General features: G+C 44.2%; 1 protein-coding gene across 1 annotated transcript; it reads right to left on the reverse strand.

The window, feature by feature from the left end:
• Positions 1–851: 851 nt before the first annotated feature.
• Positions 852–18,323, reverse strand: LOC147724374 (aquaporin-4-like). The gene is made up of 4 exons (XM_086965935.1): positions 17,854–18,323; positions 17,060–17,224; positions 3,160–3,240; positions 852–2,313 (listed from the first exon to the last, which is right to left on the reverse strand). Exons 1-4 carry the CDS (start codon positions 18,220–18,222, stop codon positions 2,119–2,121), a joined length of 810 nt encoding a protein of 269 aa, XP_086822061.1. The 5' UTR covers positions 18,223–18,323; the 3' UTR covers positions 852–2,118.
• Between the last annotated feature and the right edge of the window lie 553 nt (positions 18,324–18,876).

The following is an 18,876-nucleotide window of genomic DNA, read 5'->3' on the forward strand; positions in this document are numbered from 1 at the left end:
CTGCTTGGATAGGCTTCTCATACACGCCTTACTATGCGCCCATTGTGTGTGCATCATTCACTTGCAGAGCATGGCATATTCTCTGTGCCCACCGTCACCATGTTGGAATGGAAGAGTTCTTAGGAAGTACGACCTGTAAACCTAATTTAAAAAATTACTGAAAGATATGGGAGACATTTTTATCTCAACCACCTCCTCCAGCATTTGTCTGGCAATGGGCAGAAGAGAACCATCTTGAGCTACAGGCTATTTTGGGAAGAATGCATAATAAAACATGCCTGGTATCCTCCATAAGCACATGCAGGAGAAATGAAACAATGCTACCACAATTTAGAAATCCAGTGGAAGCCATCTTGTAAGACGAATGTAGTAAAAGGAGGAAAGGTGTTCATTGATGTTAAAATGTATTGTGTTGGCAATGGGCAGACTGTCCCATATACAGCCCTGGCACCCCACAAACACTACCACATGCTTCTATTCTCTCATCACCTAAACTCACTCCCCTCTTCATCCCATTCCCATGAACATAAATCTAATGTCGATCTGTGTTTAGCATGCCTTCAAATACAAGTAATCTGAATATCGGAACTTGGAAGGTTCCCATGTGGCTGATTCACAGGAAAGAACCCAAAATCTCGAAGGAACCTTAGTCAATATTTTGCAGAAGAAGAGAGATAAAATATCTAGCAGCCCGGGCAGTGTTCAAGGGAGAACCTATGCTCTACTATTGGTCCATGATGAAGTGATGTTCTGCCCAATTCCATGTCTTTACCCTTGATAGGCCATTTTACCTCCTACTTTCTTTTCTCCAATGAAAGTGAACCCAGCTTCCTTTAGACTGTTCCCATAATGCAAGACTTGATTCATTTAAATTTATTACAATGCACACAGACTTTACAAACATTCTTAAGCAATATTACATAAATACAAACACATCGACAATTGTACATCTATACAATTTAACAGAAGGTGATGACATTGATATCCCTTTACTTGAGTTTGTGTGCATCTTCAGTACTTTTTCCATTCCCTAATCTCCTTTTCCAGACATGGTATTGGCAGCCAAAATGAATGGTGGTATTCAGACCCTGTTCACACTAGGGCTTGCATAGTAGGGCAATTATTATACATTCTCTATATTCCGCTTGCCTTTTAACGCAAGATAGCACATAGCCAGTAGTACGATGAAACTGCGGACTCATTGCCTACAAGCATTCGGGATCCTTTTCCCAGCTAGCAGTGGCCGGTATGGCCTTCTTACTCACTACTGCGCCTGTGCATTAATACAACCTCAACATGTCACTAGTTGTGTCAACATTACACCGCATGATCAATTACCTTTCACCTCTAGGAAGGGTATCCATAGGATCCTGAACATTGCACACCTTATGTTTTGAGGAATCTGAACAATATGTATGTGCAAAAACTCCACATGACAATATCAGGCATTGATGATAATAGAGTTCCTAATCTTAAAATGTTACCCTTTTAAGTTAATTTTACAATGTAATATATTGTATTCCTTATTCATGCTCACAGACATTGCTGGTGCATATTCTGTGAGATTTCTTACCATTATGAAGAACACACAAGGTGATTTTTTTTGGGCAGACTAGTGATGAAATCTTTTTCCAAAACATTTACACCACCAAATAATACTCTGCCACGTATACAGAACATGAAGGGTCTTATGCTATTGGCAAAGGCTGCACGGAAGGTCTATGGAAGTTTTCTCAGATAAAGCTTGTTTTTATGCTTTGGAAATTCCCTACTGTGTCTTCAGTGCACACTGGCAGTCATATAGCAAGTATGATGTTATAAAAATCTACAGCAACGTACGTTTCCTATGCCCCTGTATTGTACATTCCAATCTAATTTTGAGAGCTACTTTCCCCAATGTTTAATAAACACATTTTTCCAAGAACTCTGTAAACTAAAATGGGACATGAGCACCCCCCAAACTCATCGAAGTGTGTCTGTTTCATTCTTTGGCAGTCTTGCATTCTGGACCAAGGCTATTCTATTGTTCATCATCAAGTGCACAGTCAAAAGAAGCCTGAACATTGAGTGACCACTCAGTAGGCCTTCAAGTTTAGAAAGTGCTCACTCAGGGCCAAGCTATGCAGCTGATTCCAGTTTGCTGTATTCACCCCCGGGCTGAACAGTTAGTTGAGCAGAGTCTTCCTGATCATCATTTTGAGGTTTTCGAAAACTAGCTTGAAACCTTAATTTACGTTCTGGATCCGGGCAAAACAAGTACTCGTAAACAAAGGCAGCAAGGACACCGCCCATGAAGGGGCCAATCCAATAGATCTGTTGGAGAAAAGAGACAGCGTTGAAAATTAGTTACAAGGATTCCAGAACAGTAGAATGAGTCCCTATAATTGCTACTACAGAACTGTTAATGGAGGCACTCAAAATGTATTTTTTGTTGCAAGCTACCACTAGCCATATTTGAAGTCATGGAACCGTATTCATGGCCTGGAACCGTAGTCATTGTCCACTGGAGGAAAAAAATGGGGCAAATGGCGAAGCCGTTCAGCCGTTCATGACATCCAGCTCTGGGAGATGCCTCCTGCCATCTAGACATTGTGTATGATCTTAAAAATCTCTTCAATAAGGTTGACCCGAATAATTTACCAGACCCCATGGAAATACTTGTTGGAAGGCCATCAAAGACTTTTCCTGGTGGTAAACTTCTAAGTGTGGGAAATGTGCATAATATGCTGAAACACAATTATGCGTAGTTACACAAGAATTATGTAAAATTACAAGAAATTCCTAAAACTAGCATTTACCCCTATATTTTCTCAATGGATTCTAGGATGCATTTTGGCTAAAACAATAGCACAAAAACGTGACACTAACCACAGCCGCTCGCATTCTGATTGTTCGCACTGTTCTTGTGCTTATACTCTTAATTGTTCTGTAATCGCAACATAATTACGCCACGTGGCACAATAGCATATTTTCGGGTATTTGGTGTACCAAACATAAGAAAAAAATTATGAAATTATGAAATATTACGCAGGCATAATGGAAATTTAGCCCAGGCCTACTTGTAAACTGGACGAAAACTTTAATCTTGATGTAAAAATTCCCAGCCCTTTCTATCAAGTAAGTGAAAAATAAATTAAAGGTATAAAACATAATAGTTACCCAGTGACTGTGCCAGTCATTAAAGACCAGACTTGTACCAAAGGACCTTGCAGGATTCATACTTGCACCAGTGTATGGTATCTGTGGAGGAACAATTTAAATATATTAATAAACAGATACAAATATTCAAAAAGCAGAAATCATATCTGAGAAATATTTGAACATACATATGTTAAAAAATATTATAATAACCATACAGGAACCAGAATTATTGGGTATGAGCTGGAGTCTATGCCTCCCTTCTCTTTTTAGCTTTCTTACCAGTGGACGTGACAATACTCCTGCCTTTAACTAACGCTTATTAAAGGTGGACAAAAAAATAACAAAAGAAGTTCTGTTTCTTTTTACATGTCGCTACGTCTCTTTAATATGTGCTATGAAAATTAAAATAGCTATCCTTATGTCATGTACTATAGAGCGGATGATAGACCCCTAAATGCATAGTGTGTTCCAAACTTTAAAGTACAAGAACCTTGATATCCAAGAAGTACCTTCTGTTGCACACAGTGGTGGACAGGCCTAGACCAAGACTAATTAGTCTAATTAGTGATGTATTAGTAAGCCTGATTTGGAGTACAAGAGATTAATTAGTGAGTGGAAACTTCATGAACAAGGTTGCTCTATAAGTGTATTTACACACACCAAACTGTAGCGTGCAAAAAATACTAGGGGCTTCAGAAAAATTGGAGAAATGTATGAGGTAAATCTGAAGCTTATTCAGTAACACTGACTGCGATAATATTGCGATGCACCGAATGGCAAATGCAATAGCAAACATCTCCCGCAGAGATGTGAGAACTGGAATTACAACAGCATTTAACCCATTCCTAGAGTAGGGGCAACTGTGTTTGACCTGATTTTGGAACTGTTGACGAAGTTGAAGGTAGATATTTTTTGCCTGCTCGAGTAAAGCATAATCCTCGCCTGCGCGTCCTTAATAGAATTGAAACTTACCTTTGCGTAGGCTAGGCAAATTTCTATTCTGGATGTTTGCCAGGTTCTTCTTGTTGCACGCACATTCCTTTTGCAGAGTTTGACTGAGGTGTTTGTTTGAGAGGCAACAACCGAGCCAGTTGTCTTCTGTCGTTTAACATCATTCTTTCATCATGGGAGAAATCCGTGTCAGTTTTGGTACCCGAAGAAGAAGTATCTTGCAGAACATGTGAGTCGCTCCAGATCACTCTTCAGAATCTTCACTGGGTTTACCTCAAAGTGCCTTGGAATTTTATTTAGTGCTGGCGCTTCTATAAGGCGAAGTAAAGCAGCAGCCTTAGGGCCCAACTAGTCATGATGTCAATTTACGACAAAAGGCCCGAAAATAAAGTAATTCATATCATTCTTCGCATCCTGTAGCTAGAGAGAGTTGCAGAAGGCCGGCTACCTCGATACTGGCAAGAGGATATTTTGCAAACACCTTTGAGAGCCTCGAACTAGGGGAGCCCTAGAGTAGGTCTCATAATGGGGATCTTCTCTGTATGACCCATTGTCAGAAGTGAACGTGCCCGTGGAATCCCAAGTCAATGCTTCCGGAGCTCCCAACTGGGGTCGTCGGACAGCGTGGTGAAAAACCTACCTGCTTGACGGCACTCTGAAGATGTGAGACCTACTCTTTACATTTATTTGTTTCACCCGAAACAGGATTTATTACCTACACGAATAGCACTGCTAATTTGGTAGATTAGGGCTCTCTTAGTTGGTCCTGAGGATTTGCCATTGACTCTTTGTGAGCAGACTTAGCCAAGAAACATGTTGACCTCTGTTAGAACCTGGGGTTCATTGGTATCCTTCTAGGTTCTATATCTGCTCTTAATTTTGGCATGAGTTCTCAGCATAAATGTATAAAAAGGTATTGAAAATCCATAGCCAATTTTAACCTCACTTATCCCAAATCTACCATCTTAGCCTCTATCCCTCCTCTAAACTAGGTGCAGGACATTACCCAACTGCCATCTCCTGGCAATTTTGGGTAAGGAACATACCTGCTGCAAAGAGTCCCCTAGTTGGGACCCCCTGGGCATTGCAGCAAGGAGCATGGCCCGATGATGAAGCATGCCACTTCGGCAGCTTGTGTATCCGATAAGGGATGCTTCCCCCGTCTGACCTAACTAATTAAAATACAAAGTAAGTCTCAACCCCTCTCTGGAACAGCACACCTTTTAGTATGTTTATCCTCCGTCTGATGCCTGAACATGTACACAGCACACTGACACCATGGTGATCTTTACAACATCGGGGGCTAGAATATGGCCGCACACCTCAACCTTGATCTCCAGACTCCAAGAAGCACTGTGCTTCCACACAAGCTGTACCAATGCATTCTGACAGCTCTTCTGGAATCTAAATCAAAGGCAGCTCTGTGGAACACAGAACTCTGCCAAAGCTCCTCTACCGACCTGTTGCACATAAAACCAGCTTCTACCACAACAGACATGAAGGGGCTAGATCACAGAACATTTTAAGCTGGTGCTTTTTCATATGCTTTGCAGAAAGTTAAGGCAGTGCTTGCTGCAAATACCTTTACCACAGTATTATGAAAAGAGAATTTTGGAGGTGATGCTATTTGATAAGAATGTTTGCGCACATTTGCTGTGTGGAATTAACCCCTTCGCTGCGGGGGTAATTCCCCCACGGTGCATTGGGGTCCGCCGCGCCACAGTGCAGTGCTCGTGATGAGTCTAGCTCGTCATGAGTCACAGTAGAGCTGTGCTCATGACGAGCTGGGCTTGTCACAACCCCGCCCACTGATTAATTCCTCGCCTGTGTGGGAGAATTAAACACGTGTGGGCGGACCGCGGCCATTATGATGAGCCCAGCTCCACTGTGAATCATGACGAGCTGGGCTTGTCATGAGCACGGAAGGAGTTAAGTTGTGGTGGTGATGTGTTATGTTATTGTTGGTGGTGCATTTTTTAAATGTGCTTTTGTTGTGTTGTACTAATGTTGTTGCTGTTTCTTTTTTAATTATGTTGGTGTGTAATTCCATGTTATATTTTCATTTTGGTGTTAAGGTCCTTTGCGTATGTTTTTGAGTTATGCTCTGTTGCTTACTTTTTATGGAGCAACACATACTGCTATATTTACGGCCAAAAGCAGCACATGCCTTGAAAGTTCCTGTGACATGCAACCATTTACCACTTTCTAAGGTGGTAAAACAGTGCTGCTCAAGCTCTTTATCTACTAAAGACAACGTTCCAGTGCAAAATAAATTTTGTGCTGAAAAGTAAATAGTTTTTCAGAAATTTGTGTTGCTTGATTACCTTTTATGACTTTGGACGTTCAAAACTTAGCTACGTACCCATTTGTCATTAATTCCAGGTGCATGAGATTAGAGCATTGGTTGCAGGCAGGCGCCTCATGAATGCTCAGTTTGTTTTGAACTTTCTGGTCCAATAGGGTCTCGACCTGAGGCAGAGTGAAGTGTCTGGCTCAAGCTATTAGTGGCTTGCCATCTCTAGTTTCTGGTTTGAGAGACAGACTTAACTCAGCAACACTTTCCTGAAGGGGCTAAGCTGCGTGAGAGTTGGAAGTGTCCTCTGTGCAAGGTACAATGTGCCAGTCTACACCTGTTAGCGTGAGCAACTGCACCAAAATATGATCTACACCGAGGCAGGGCCTATAGATCTCTGGGGGACACTATACAGGTGATGTGGAAGGGAGCAGTGGCAGGATTGATCGTACCAACAAAGATGGAAGCACTTGATGTATATTGTTGGGCACGCTTTGCCCTGTCTGACGTCTGTCTCATGGAACTTGTAGACAGACATTCAAGTGGGAATGTGACCTGGGTGCTTTTCATGAAAGACTTTAACCTGATCTGTGTTCTGTAGAAAACGGTAGCTATGTCTCCCCGCAGGGACTCCTCCCTACTCTTGGTCTTAGATGTTTACCGTACATAACCCAAGGCGTTCTCTGATTTCAGGTTCTTGGCCCTTTGTGGCTTACAGAGCTCCTCCTTGGCACGAGTATGGACATGGAAATGCGCCTTACAGTGATGTACTTCTTCAGGCTTCTCTCAGACTCTGGGCGCTGCTGGGTACAGTGCTGTGGTGTAGAGGGCACTATCATTTGCCCAGAGGAAACCCCATGCGGTACCAACTTCCTGTAAATGATCATACTTATGAGGCCCCTTCTGAAGTCACCAGGACAGGGTAGGAGCCTGGTTGACTACACTATGTATGTGGCTTTTAAGACTGGTCAGCATTATGGATGCTAACGTCGAATACTGTGCTTAGTTTTTAAAGGGGTCACTTTCTAGTAAAGAAAAGGTCTGGCCATGATCCCTCAGCTGAGAATCACAACTCTTAGTCAAAGTACATTCTCGGTTACCTGTTAGCTGAGGAAGGGGCATATCATCAAGTCTTGGAGATAAAATTATCGCCACTTTAGCGTCCGTTTTCGGACGGAAAGCAGCGATAATTGTATCGCCTAATTAGCAAGGTCACGCTATCGCATGAATCCTTGCATTATCGCCATTTCCCCCAAAACCCATCTTTGCATCTCTAATGAGATGCAAAGTGGCCATTCCTTCCCTGACAAAACTGGAGAAATGTCGCTAAGCGACATTTCTCCAATTATCAATGGGCACCCTAACCTGCCGAGTGACAAGCAAAGTAGCGATTACCTCTGTTATGGCTACTTTCCTTACGCCTGCTTCAAAACGGATCACTGACATAATATCGATAAAATAAATATCGATGTAGCAAAATATCGAGTTAAAAAAAATACAAAAATATCGAACTCCTACCTCCAAACAGGTAAGTGCAAAAATATCGAATCAAAAATATTGTTGTAAAAAATATAAATAGTCAAAATATCGAATTTTTTAAATGTCTTAAAAGTAATTGAAAAATAATAAAATATTAAATATAATTAACTTAAACATACTTAAAATACTTAAATAACCCTAAAATTAATAAATAATTAATTTATGTTAAAAATAAATAAACATACAATTTAATTTTTAAATACATACATATATATATATACACATAATATTAATAAAAAATATACAATATTTTTACCATAGGTTAGCAGGACAGTAACATTTACTATTACCACTCCACTGAGTGCAACAGTAGAGAAAGCGTTGGATAGCGTAGGGGTAAAAATTACTATTACCACTCCAGAGAGTGCAACAGTAGGGAAAGCGTTGGATAGCGGGAAGGTAAAAATTACTATTCGCACTCCAAAGAGTGCAACAGTAGGGAAAGCGTTGGATAGGGAAAAAGTAAAAATTACTATTCCCACTCCAGAGAGTGCAACAGTACATAAAGGATTGGATAGCGTAGGGGTACAATATTACTATTCCCACTCCAGAGAGTGCAATAGTAGAGAAAGCGTTGGATAGCAGGAGGGTAAAAATTACTATTCCGACTCTAGAGAGTGCAACAGTAGGGAAAACGTTGGATAGCGTAGGGGTAAAAATTACTATTCCCACTCCAGAGAGTGCAACAGTAGGAAAAGCGTTGGATAGCGTAGGGGTAAAAATTACTATTCCCACTCCAGGGACTGCAACAGTAGAGTAAGCGTTGGATAGCGTAGGGGTAAAAATTACTATTCCCACTCCAGTGAGTGCAACAGTAAGGAAAGCGTTGGATAGCGTTGGGGTAAAAATTATTATTCCCACTCCAGGGAGGGCAACAGTAGGGACAGCATTGGATAGCGGGAGGGTAAAAATTACTATTCCTTTTCCAAAGAGTGCAACAGTAGGGTAAGCATTGGATAGCGTAGGATAAAAAATTTCTATTCCCACTCCAGTGAGTGCAACAGTAGGGAAAGCGTTGGATAGCGTAGGGGTAACAATTACTAATCACACTCCAGGGAGGGCAACAGTAGGGAAAGCATTGCATAGTGGGAGGGTAAAAATTACTATTCCCACTCCAAGGAGAGCAACAGTAGGGAAAGTAAATACTTCATATATGATTAAAAATAAATTAAATATGAATACCAATTACAAATTAATTAAAATTAATTACCAATTTAATATAATGTAATAATTAATCAATGAAAAATAATAAAAACAATTATTTACTAAACAATTATTACCTATTAATACAAATTAATTACCAATAACAATTAATTAATTAACAATTGAAAAATAATTAACAATTAATTCAAATCAAATACCAATTAATAAATAATAAAATTTAATTAATTACAATTAAATTACTTCCCACCCAATTCCCCTATAAACCCACAACCCGCTACAGAAAATAAATTAATAAAATGAACATAATTATCAATTAATCAATTAATAAAAAGTATTTACTAATTATATTTTAATTAATTACCGATTAAAAATTAATTAACAATTAATTCAAAATAAATACAAATACATAAATTAAAATATTTAATTAATTGTAATTAAATTACTTCCCACCCTATTCCCCTATAAACCCACAACCTGCTACTGAAAATAAATAAAATTAACATATTTATCAATTAATCAATTAATAAAAATGAATTACCAATTATATTTTAATTAATTACCAATTAAAAATTAACACTTAATTCAAAATAAATACCAATAAATAAATTAAAATATTTAATAATTATATTTGAATTACTTCCCACCCTATTCCCCTATAAACCCACAACCCGCTCCAGAATTATATTATGCAAAAATTAAATGCCATAAAATTAATTAATTAAAATAAATTATAAAATACACTTTTAACACATATACTAACATAAAAAACACTTACATATTATTAAACAAATAAATATTAACTTACCTAAAATTCGATATTTTTGTTGTCTATATTCTGTCCATCTATATTTTTGTTGTCTATATTCTGTCTATTCGATATTTTGTCCATTCTATATTTTGGATTCGATATTACTGCTATTCTATTCGATATTTGTGTCGTCTATATTCTGTCCATTCGATATTTTGCCCATTCTATATTTTTAACTCAATATTTTGCCCATTCTATATTTTTTACTCGATATTATGACTGTATACCCTTCAAAACTGACTTAGCCATGATATCCTATGTAAGGTGGATATCATGGCTAAGTATGCCTTGCCCTATCAGCAAGCTTTCGCTAAACCTTGTGTGATTATCGCTGTATTTCCAGCGATAATCGCACAATTGGCAGCTTGCGCTCTGAATTTTATTGCTTTGGAGATAAGCGTTGCTGCTAGCACACTATTTCCACGATAAAATTCAGAGTTGGCCAGCGATAATTATCCTCGCGCTAAGAGCGCTGAGCGATAATTATTGCATGGCCTTAATGATATGCCCCGAAGTTCTTAATGAACACAGGCCCTTTAATTCAAAAGACAATTAGTATAGCAGGGAGTACCACATATTTCAACCTCAGTGCTTGCTCAGCAGTTTTTATAATTACTACGCTCATCAGTCCTCTTAATATCAACCTTGGAAGGATGAAAGACCGACTCAGCTCCATAGTCATTCAAACTTGTGACCACTACTCTCTCCTTGAGTAATGCACGTTCTCAGGTGAGGTGTCCAGCTATAGACGCCGTTTTCTATTTTTTAGAACTCCAAATTGGACCCAGAGCATTAAGTCAGGGCCCTTGTGTAAATGTACCACTTCCATCAAGATACTAGCGCGTGTACTACCTAACCAGACAGCCTCTCTCTCGACTGGCTGCTTAGCAGTTCGTTCAGATTACATTCTACTTCATGTGCAGAGCTACCATACTCGGACTCACGTAAGAAACACTTGAGGTCAGCCCAATCCAGCAGTCACCTTCTGCACGCATGATGGGTGCAGAGACGTTGTTTTTGTCTCAGTTACCAAACAGTGAACGTATGAGCGTAGGCCTGGAAGCCTCTATGACCTATTCTGTACGATCTGGCCTGCTCGGACGCACATGGACTGGCCACAGCGTCTGTTGTGCCTTTTTTAGTTCAAGGCATTAGTTGGCCTCTTGGTCAAATGACACTCAAAATGGATCAGGCTTCATATTCACTTCTTTTGTACAGTTTGGCTTTGCTTTTCATCTAAGAAAATAATCTGCATTATTCAAACTACTTTTATGCAGCGAACAGACTTGGTAACATCTCTACCGATCCATCAGAACAATCTATCTGCAGATCGGAGATGGTCTCGATCCATCCACCTGTTTTGTAATCAGCTTGAGTTGCTACAATTCTCATTCGACAGCAGCTCCAGGTGAAAACTCTTTAAATGCAAAGGCATCACCTGGCTCGAAGACTGCCTTTACCTTATCTAAGTCTAGATGCAGAGGCCCAACTGGGAACGTACTTAGAGAAAGCTCCTCTTCATAAGGGAAAGCTCCAAACACTTCCAGGTCGACAAATGGCTTTTAGATATAAACGTAGCCAAAATCGTCGCCGGTTGCAAATGTGAAGTCACTCCAATTCACAATGAAATAGAACAAGAGTTAAGCCATAATGCACCAACAAAGCACCTTAATGCTAAACAGCAACACCCGCTAGACTTACAGCAACATCACAGATTAATTCAAGGAATGTATGGGTCTTCAGAACTTTCCTAAAGAAGCAGGACAAATGATAGATATGAACCGAAGGAAAGATCATTCAGTAGATTTGAATCGAGCAGGGAAAGAACTTTCCCTCTGAACCTAGCGTTCCTGTTACGCAGTATCATTAAATGTAAGTGAAGAGGAAGACTACATGAGCAACACAAATCTCTCCTTGCTTCAGAATCCTGATTTCCGGGTACCAGCTATCGCTTGCCATCAGAGCAGACTAGAGACCTACACATCCCCAACTCCCCTATGTCTCCTGAATGGAGGAAACACTCTACTATCAGGCATCCCCTGCTTCCCTGTGTCTCCTGCATGGAGAAAAACACTCTACTAGCAGGTATCCCCTGCTTCCCTGTGTCTCCTCCATGGAGAAAAACACTCTACTAAGCAGGCATCCCCTGCTCTGCGTGTCTCCTTCATGGAGGAAACACTCTACAAGCAGGCATACCCTGCTTCCCAATGTCTCCTGAATGGAGGAAACACTCTACTAGCAGGCATCCCCTGCTTCCCTGTGTCTCCTGCATGGAGAAAAACACTCTACTAGCCGGCATCTCCTGCTTCCCTGTGTCTCCTCCATGGAGAAAAACACTCTACTAGCAGGCATCCCTGCTTCTCGTGTCTCCTCCGTGGAGGAAACACTCTTCTAGCAGGTATCCCCTACTTCCTGTGTCTTCTCCATGGAGGAAACACTCTACGAGCAGGCATACCCTGCTTCCCAATGTCTCCTGAATGGAGGAAACACTCTACTAGCAGGCATCCCCTGCTTCCCAATGTCTCCTAAATGGAGGAAACACTCTACTAGCAGGCATCCCCTGCTTCCCTGTGTCTCCTGCATAGAGAAAAATACTCTACTAACAGGTATCCCCTGCTTCCCTGTGTCTCCTCCATGGAGAAAAACACTCTACTAAGCAGGCATCCCCTGCTCCGCGTGTCTCCTTCATGGAGGAAACACTCTACAAGCAGGCATACCCTGCTTCCCAATGTCTCCTGAATGGAGGAAACACTCTACTAGCAGGCATCCCCTGCTTCCCTGTGTCTCCTGCATGGAGAAAAACACTCTACAAGCCGGCATCTCCTGCTTCCCTGTGTCTCCTCCATGGAGAAAAACACTACTAGCAGGCATCCCCTGCTTCTCGTGTCTCCTCCGTGGAGGAAACACTCTTCTAGCAGGTATCCCCTACTTCCTGTGTCTTCTCCATGGAGGAAACACTCTACGAGCAGGCATACCCTGCTTCCCAATGTCTCCTGAATGGAGGAAACACTCTACTAGCAGGCATCCCCTGCTTCCCAATGTCTCCTAAATGGAGGAAACACTCTACTAGCAGGCATCCCCTGCTTCCCTGTGTCTCCTGCATAGAGAAAAATACTCTACTAACAGGTATCCCCTGCTTCCCTGTGTCTCCTCCATGGAGAAAAACACTCTACTAAGCAGGCATCCCCTGCTTCGCGTGTCTCCTTCATGGAGGAAACACTCTACAAGCAGGCATACCCTGCTTCCCAATGTCTCCTGAATGGAGTAAACACTCTACTAGCAGGCATCCCCTGCTTCCCTGTGTCTCCTGCATAGAGAAAAACACTCTACTAGCCGGCATCCCCTGCTTCCCTGTTTCTTCTCCATGGAGAAAAACACTCTACTAGCAGGCGTCGACTGCTCCGCGTGTCTCCTCCATGGAGGTAACACTCTAGTAGCAGGTATCCCCTACTCCCTGTGTCTCCTCCATGGGGGAAACACTCTACGAGTAGGCATACCCTGCTTCCCAATGTCTCCTGAATGGAGGAAACACTCTACTAGCAGGCATCCCCTGCTTCCCTGTGTCTCCTGCATGGAAGAAACACTCTACTAGCAGGCATCCCCTGCTTCCCCGTGTCTCCTGCACGGAGGAAACACTCTCCTAGAAGGCATCCCCTGCTTCCCCGTGTCTCCTCCATGGAGGTACCACTCTTCTAGCAGGCATCCCCTAATCTCAAGTGTCACCTCCATAGAGGAAACACTCTACTAGCAGACATCCCCTGCTTCCCTGTGTCTCCTGCATGGAGGAAACACTCTTCTGGCAGGCATCCCCTGCTCCCCGTGTCTCCTCCATGGAGGAAACACTCTACTAGCCAGCATCCCCTGCTTCCCCGTGTCTCCTGCATGGAGGAAACACTCTACTAGCAGGCATCCCCGTGTCTCCTCCATGGAGGAAACACTCTACTAGCAGGCATCCTCTGCTTCCCCGTGTCTCCTGCATGGAGGAAACACTCTACTAGCAGGCATCCCTGTGTCTCCTGCATGGAGGAAACACTCTTCTGGCAGGCATCTCCTGCTTCCCTGCGTCCCCTGCATGGAGGAAACACTCTACTGGCAGGCATCCCCTGCTTCCCCGCGCCCCCTGCATGCAGGAAACACTCTACTGGCAGGCATCCCCTGCTTTGCTGAGTACCCTGCATGGAAGAAACACTCTACTGGCAGGCACCCCCTGCTTCTTCGTGTCTAGCAGGCATTCCCTGTTTCCCGTGTCTCCTCCATGGAGGAAACACTCTACTGGCAGGCATCCCCTACTCCCAGTGTCTCCTCCATGGAGGAATCACTGTACTGGCAGGCATCCCATGCTTCCTTGCATCTCCTGCATGAAGGAAACACTCTTCTGGCTGTCATCCCCTGCTTCCCTGCGTCTCCTGCATGGAGGAAACACTCTACTGGCAGGCATCCCCTGCTTCCTCGTGTCTCCTGCATGGAGGAAACACTCTACTGGCAGGCATCCCCTGCTTCCCCGCGTCTCCTGCATGGAGGAAACACTCTACTGGCAGGCATCCCCTGCTTCCCGCGTCTCCTGCATGGAGGAAACACTCTACTGGCAGGCATCCCCTGCTTCCTAGTGTCTAGTAGGCATCCCTTGCTTCCTCGTGTCTAGCAGGCATCCCCTGCTTCCCCGTGTACCCTGCATGGAGGAAACACTCTACTGGCAGGTATCCCCTGCTTCCTCATGTCTAGCAGGCATCCCTTGCTTCCTCGTGTCTAGCAGGGATCCCCTTCTTCTCCGTGTACCCTGCATGGAGGAAACACTCTACTAGCAGGCATCCTCTGCTTCCTCGTGTCTAGCAGGCATCCCTTGCTTCCTCGTGTCTAGCAGGCATCCCCTGATTCCCCGTGTCTAGCAGGCATCCCTTGCTTCCTCGTGTCTAGCAGGCATCCCCTGCTTCCCCGTGTACCCTGCATGGAGGAAACACTCTACTGGCAGGTATCCCCTGCTTCCTCATGTCTAGCAGGCATCCCTTGCTTCCTCGTGTCTAGCAGGGATCCCCTTCTTCTCCGTGTACCCTGCATGGAGGAAACACTCTACTAGCAGGCATCCCCTGCTTCCTCATGTCTAGCAGGCATCCCTTGCTTCCTCGTGTCTAGCAGGCATCCCCTGATTCCCCGTGTCTAGCAGGCATCCCTTGCTCCTCGTGTCTAGCAGGCATCCCCTGCTTCTACATGCATGAAGGAAACACTCTACTGGCAGGCATCCCCTGCTTCCCCGCGTCTCCTGTATGGAGGAAACACTCTACTGGCAGGCATCCCCTGCTTCCCCGAGTCTCCTGCATGGAGTAAACACTCTACTGGCAGGCATCCCCTGCTTCCCCGCGTCTCCTGTATGGAGGAAACACTCTACTGGCAGGCATCCCCTACTTCCCCGTGTCTCCTGCATGGAGGAAACACTCTACTGCTTCCCCGCGTCTCCTGCATGGAGGAAACACTCTACTGGCAGGCATCCCCTGCTTCCTCGTGTCTCCTGCATGGAGGAAACACTCTACTGGCAGGCATCCCCTGCTTCCCCGCGTCTCCTGCATGGAGGAAACACTCTACTGGCAGGCATCCCCTGCTTCCCGCGTCTCCTGCATGGAGGAAACACTCTACTGGCAGGCATCCCCTGCTTCCCTGTGTACCCTGCATAGAGGAAACACTCTACTGGCAGGCATCCCCTGCTTCCTAGTGTCTAGCAGGCATCCCTTGCTTCCTCGTGTCTAGCAGGCATCCCCTGCTTCCCCGCGTCTCCTGTATGGAGGAAACACTCTTCTGGCAGTCATCCCCTACTTCCCCGTGTCTCCTGCATGGAGGAAACACTCTACTGCTTCCCCGCGTCTCCTGCATGGAGGAAACACTCTACTGGCAGGCATCCCCTGCTTCCCCGTGTACCCTGCATGGAGGAAACACTCTACTGGCAGGCATCCCCTGCTTCCTTGTGTCTAGCAGGCATCCCTTGCTTCCTCGTGTCTAGCAGGCATCCCCTACTTCCCTGTGTTCCCTGTATGGAGGAAACATTCTACTGACAGGCATACTCTCCTTCCTCGTGTCTAGCAGGCATCCCCTGCTTCCCCGTGTACCCTGCATGGAGGAAACACTCTACTGGCAGGCATCCCCTGCTTCCCTGTGTACCCTGCATGGAGGAAACACTCTACTGGCAGGCATCCCCTACTTCCTTGTGTCTAGCAGGCATCCCTTGCTTCCTCGTGTCTAGCAGGCATCCCCTGCTTCCCTGTGCACCCTGCATAGAGGAAACACTCTACTGGCAGGCATCCCCTGCTTTCTCTTGTCTAGCAGGCATCCCTTGCTTCCTCGTCTCTAGCAGGCATCCCCTGCTTCCTCGTGTCTCCGCAGAAAAGAGCTCTAGTGCTCAAATGAGCAAATGATCAACAGACTTAATAAATATGAGCGCACACGCCACCCTTGATGGAAGCATATTTTCAGTCCCTGCAGGCCAACATCATCCTCAACACGGGGCTGTACCTTCCCCTGGGCGGTAACAGTCACCACAGCACCCCACCTGACAAAAAATCTAGTGTAGCACACAGTGCCATGTCAGCATCAGACTGCCAATCACATGCCAGAGGAAATAAACCTTCTGATGTGCAACAAGGATCAACATGCAGCCAGAAACCCGCTAACTTGCTCTTTCCTCCGGGTCCAAAATGAGCGAAAGCACATTATTTGAAGGAAGAAACCATCTGCCATTAAGGAACCTCCCAACTGCTCTTGTTGCCTGAAGCTGCACTTGAGGCTCGCCTTCTCCAGCACCGCATTGTAATGTATAAGATCTTTAATCTCTGTATTTCCCCAGACTGTGTATATACGTCGCTTGCCTGATAGCTTCATTAATTTTCGGTTCCAATACGCATATATACAGCTTTGTACGAAGAATCCCACCACAACCATTACCAGACCACACGAGCCACCTGCGGGTTGTCCTACACTCACGTAAGTATATTTTGACAAAAATGTAAACAAAATGACGTTTCTCCTTTATCTGTTTCAAATATACAGTGGTTTAGCTTGGTCGACATCCTATTCATTTTGAATTGTCTTACTTCTTTTTTTAGCACCATGTTTTTTGTATCCTTGCGCTGAGTATGGATTTTTTACAACACTTGGGACCCTTTTCCTGCAATACTTACTGCAAAAAGGTGCCCGATGGTGACCGAAAACCCAATAATCATCGGCACTGGAACTTTAATATCTTTTCTTTTTTTATCGCAGGAAGCAAAGATTGTGAACACCAGCTGGAAGGTGATGAGAGTTTCAATCAGCAGGGCCTGCCCGTGCGAGATGCTCTTATTCACCTGTGAGACAAGAAATTGAAAAAAAAGAAGTGACATCAACTTTTTTTTAAAACTTAAACATCAATCCGATTTTAGAAAGACGATAGATGGTTCAATTATGAAAGTTTTATATACAAAAATGTTGCCGCACCCTTCCCTGCCAAAGGACAAGCCTCGACAGCGAAATCAACTAAGGAAATAAAGACAGCTAACACAAATCATTAAATAAAGAAAGCTAACACAACTCAGGAAATAAAGAAAGCTGACACAACTCAGGAAATAAAGACAGCTGACACAACTCAGGAAATAAAGAAAGCTGACACAACGATTGAAAAAGATGATCCCAACGAGCAGGGCTCCCAAAAACAAATGAACTTATGCCCGTAGTGAAACATGATCTTAAGGTATCAAGTGTATATGCCCATTCAGTGATAGTCTAAATTACCCTGGAAAAAACTAGTTCACAATGAGCTACGTAGCTGTACCTACCACAGACTCAATCAATGACACACCAGGATGTGAACAAAAATAATGACAAACTGAGATAAAGACTTTTCGATCAATTTGATTTACACATTCGTGAGAGATATTTGTAATGTAAAAGTCCCTGTAGAGGTAAACCTCCAAAGCGCCACCTATCCCATACTTACTGTGGTAATTCCAACGGGGTGGTTGTCCGTGGGGGTGACGAGAAAGACCACCCCGGTGGCAGCGACGGCCCCGAGGCACTGGATGATGATGTAAAAGAACCCCTTGGCGAAGGAGATCTTCCGGGTGCACACCATGGCCAGCGCTACCGCGGGGTTCAAAAAGGCTTCACAGATGTGTCCGAAGCAGTGCACCAAGATGGCGATGCTGAGGCCAAAGCAGAAGGCGATGTGGGTATTGCTGGGTCCGGGGGCGGGGGGAAAGGTCACCGTAGACCCCAAACTCACAATAAGGAACAAAAGGACAGCCAAAAATTCTCCTCCCATAGATGTCCAAAACTGCCGGGTCCACACTCCTTTGAAGGCCGTCATTGTAGAGTCCCGCGGTTCGCGCGCCCGGGTACTGCAGGCCTGCGCTGGTTCTGCTCAAGAGTGCTCCTGGCTGAGAGTGACTCGCAGCACAGATATGGGGTGGGGGCCAAGGTATTTATACCGCTCAGCCAAAGAACAAGTTTAGCAAGTGGCGACGTGTAGTCGAAACACTGCCTTACCTGGAAACCAGAAACACCCACCCGCTGTGGATTCTTTGTCCAGCGCCCCGGGGTGTTTTTCTACATAACAGCTTCCTGTCAGAGAAAAGACTTTTACAGGGTCAAGTCGCTCTATGTGAGCAAGTAATGCAAACCGCAGTCTATTCACCACTGTGCTTATGGGATCTCCATGTGCCTATCAAGTCTGGTTTACCAACACACCAGCCTTAAAAGTGGTGCCAGGCATTACAGTGACTTTCTGGATGCAAACACCCACACCTCTTGCCAAAATCAACACTTCGATGTCGTTATCAGACGGGCTACCGTTGCCCGAACATGCTCTGGCGTTACCGGAGGAGGCCACAGAAAGTCCTGTGGTGTCAAAAGTCTGTGCCCACAAAGCAGAACAGCACACAGAGGCGAGGCTCTTTGTAAAATGTGTCGGTACTGCTGCGGCTTTTACAGAGTAGGTAAACTCAGTGAGAAAAGGTGTTTT

Source organism: Lissotriton vulgaris, chromosome 4_1 (genome assembly GCF_964263255.1).
Source record: "Lissotriton vulgaris chromosome 4_1, aLisVul1.2, whole genome shotgun sequence".
In the NCBI taxonomy this organism is placed as follows: domain Eukaryota; kingdom Metazoa; phylum Chordata; class Amphibia; order Caudata; family Salamandridae; genus Lissotriton; species Lissotriton vulgaris.

Coding starts and splice junctions, on each gene's coding strand:
- LOC147724374 (XM_086965935.1), bottom strand. CDS start 18,222: ATGACGGCCTTCAAAGGAGTGTGGACCCGGCAGTTTTGGACATCTATG. Junction 17,225..17,853: donor ACCCCGTTGGAATTACCACA/GTAAGTATGGGA, acceptor CTTGTCTCACAG/GTGAATAAGAGCATCTCGCA. Junction 3,241..17,059: donor CCATCGGGCACCTTTTTGCA/GTAAGTATTGCA, acceptor GTTCCTCCACAG/ATACCATACACTGGTGCAAG.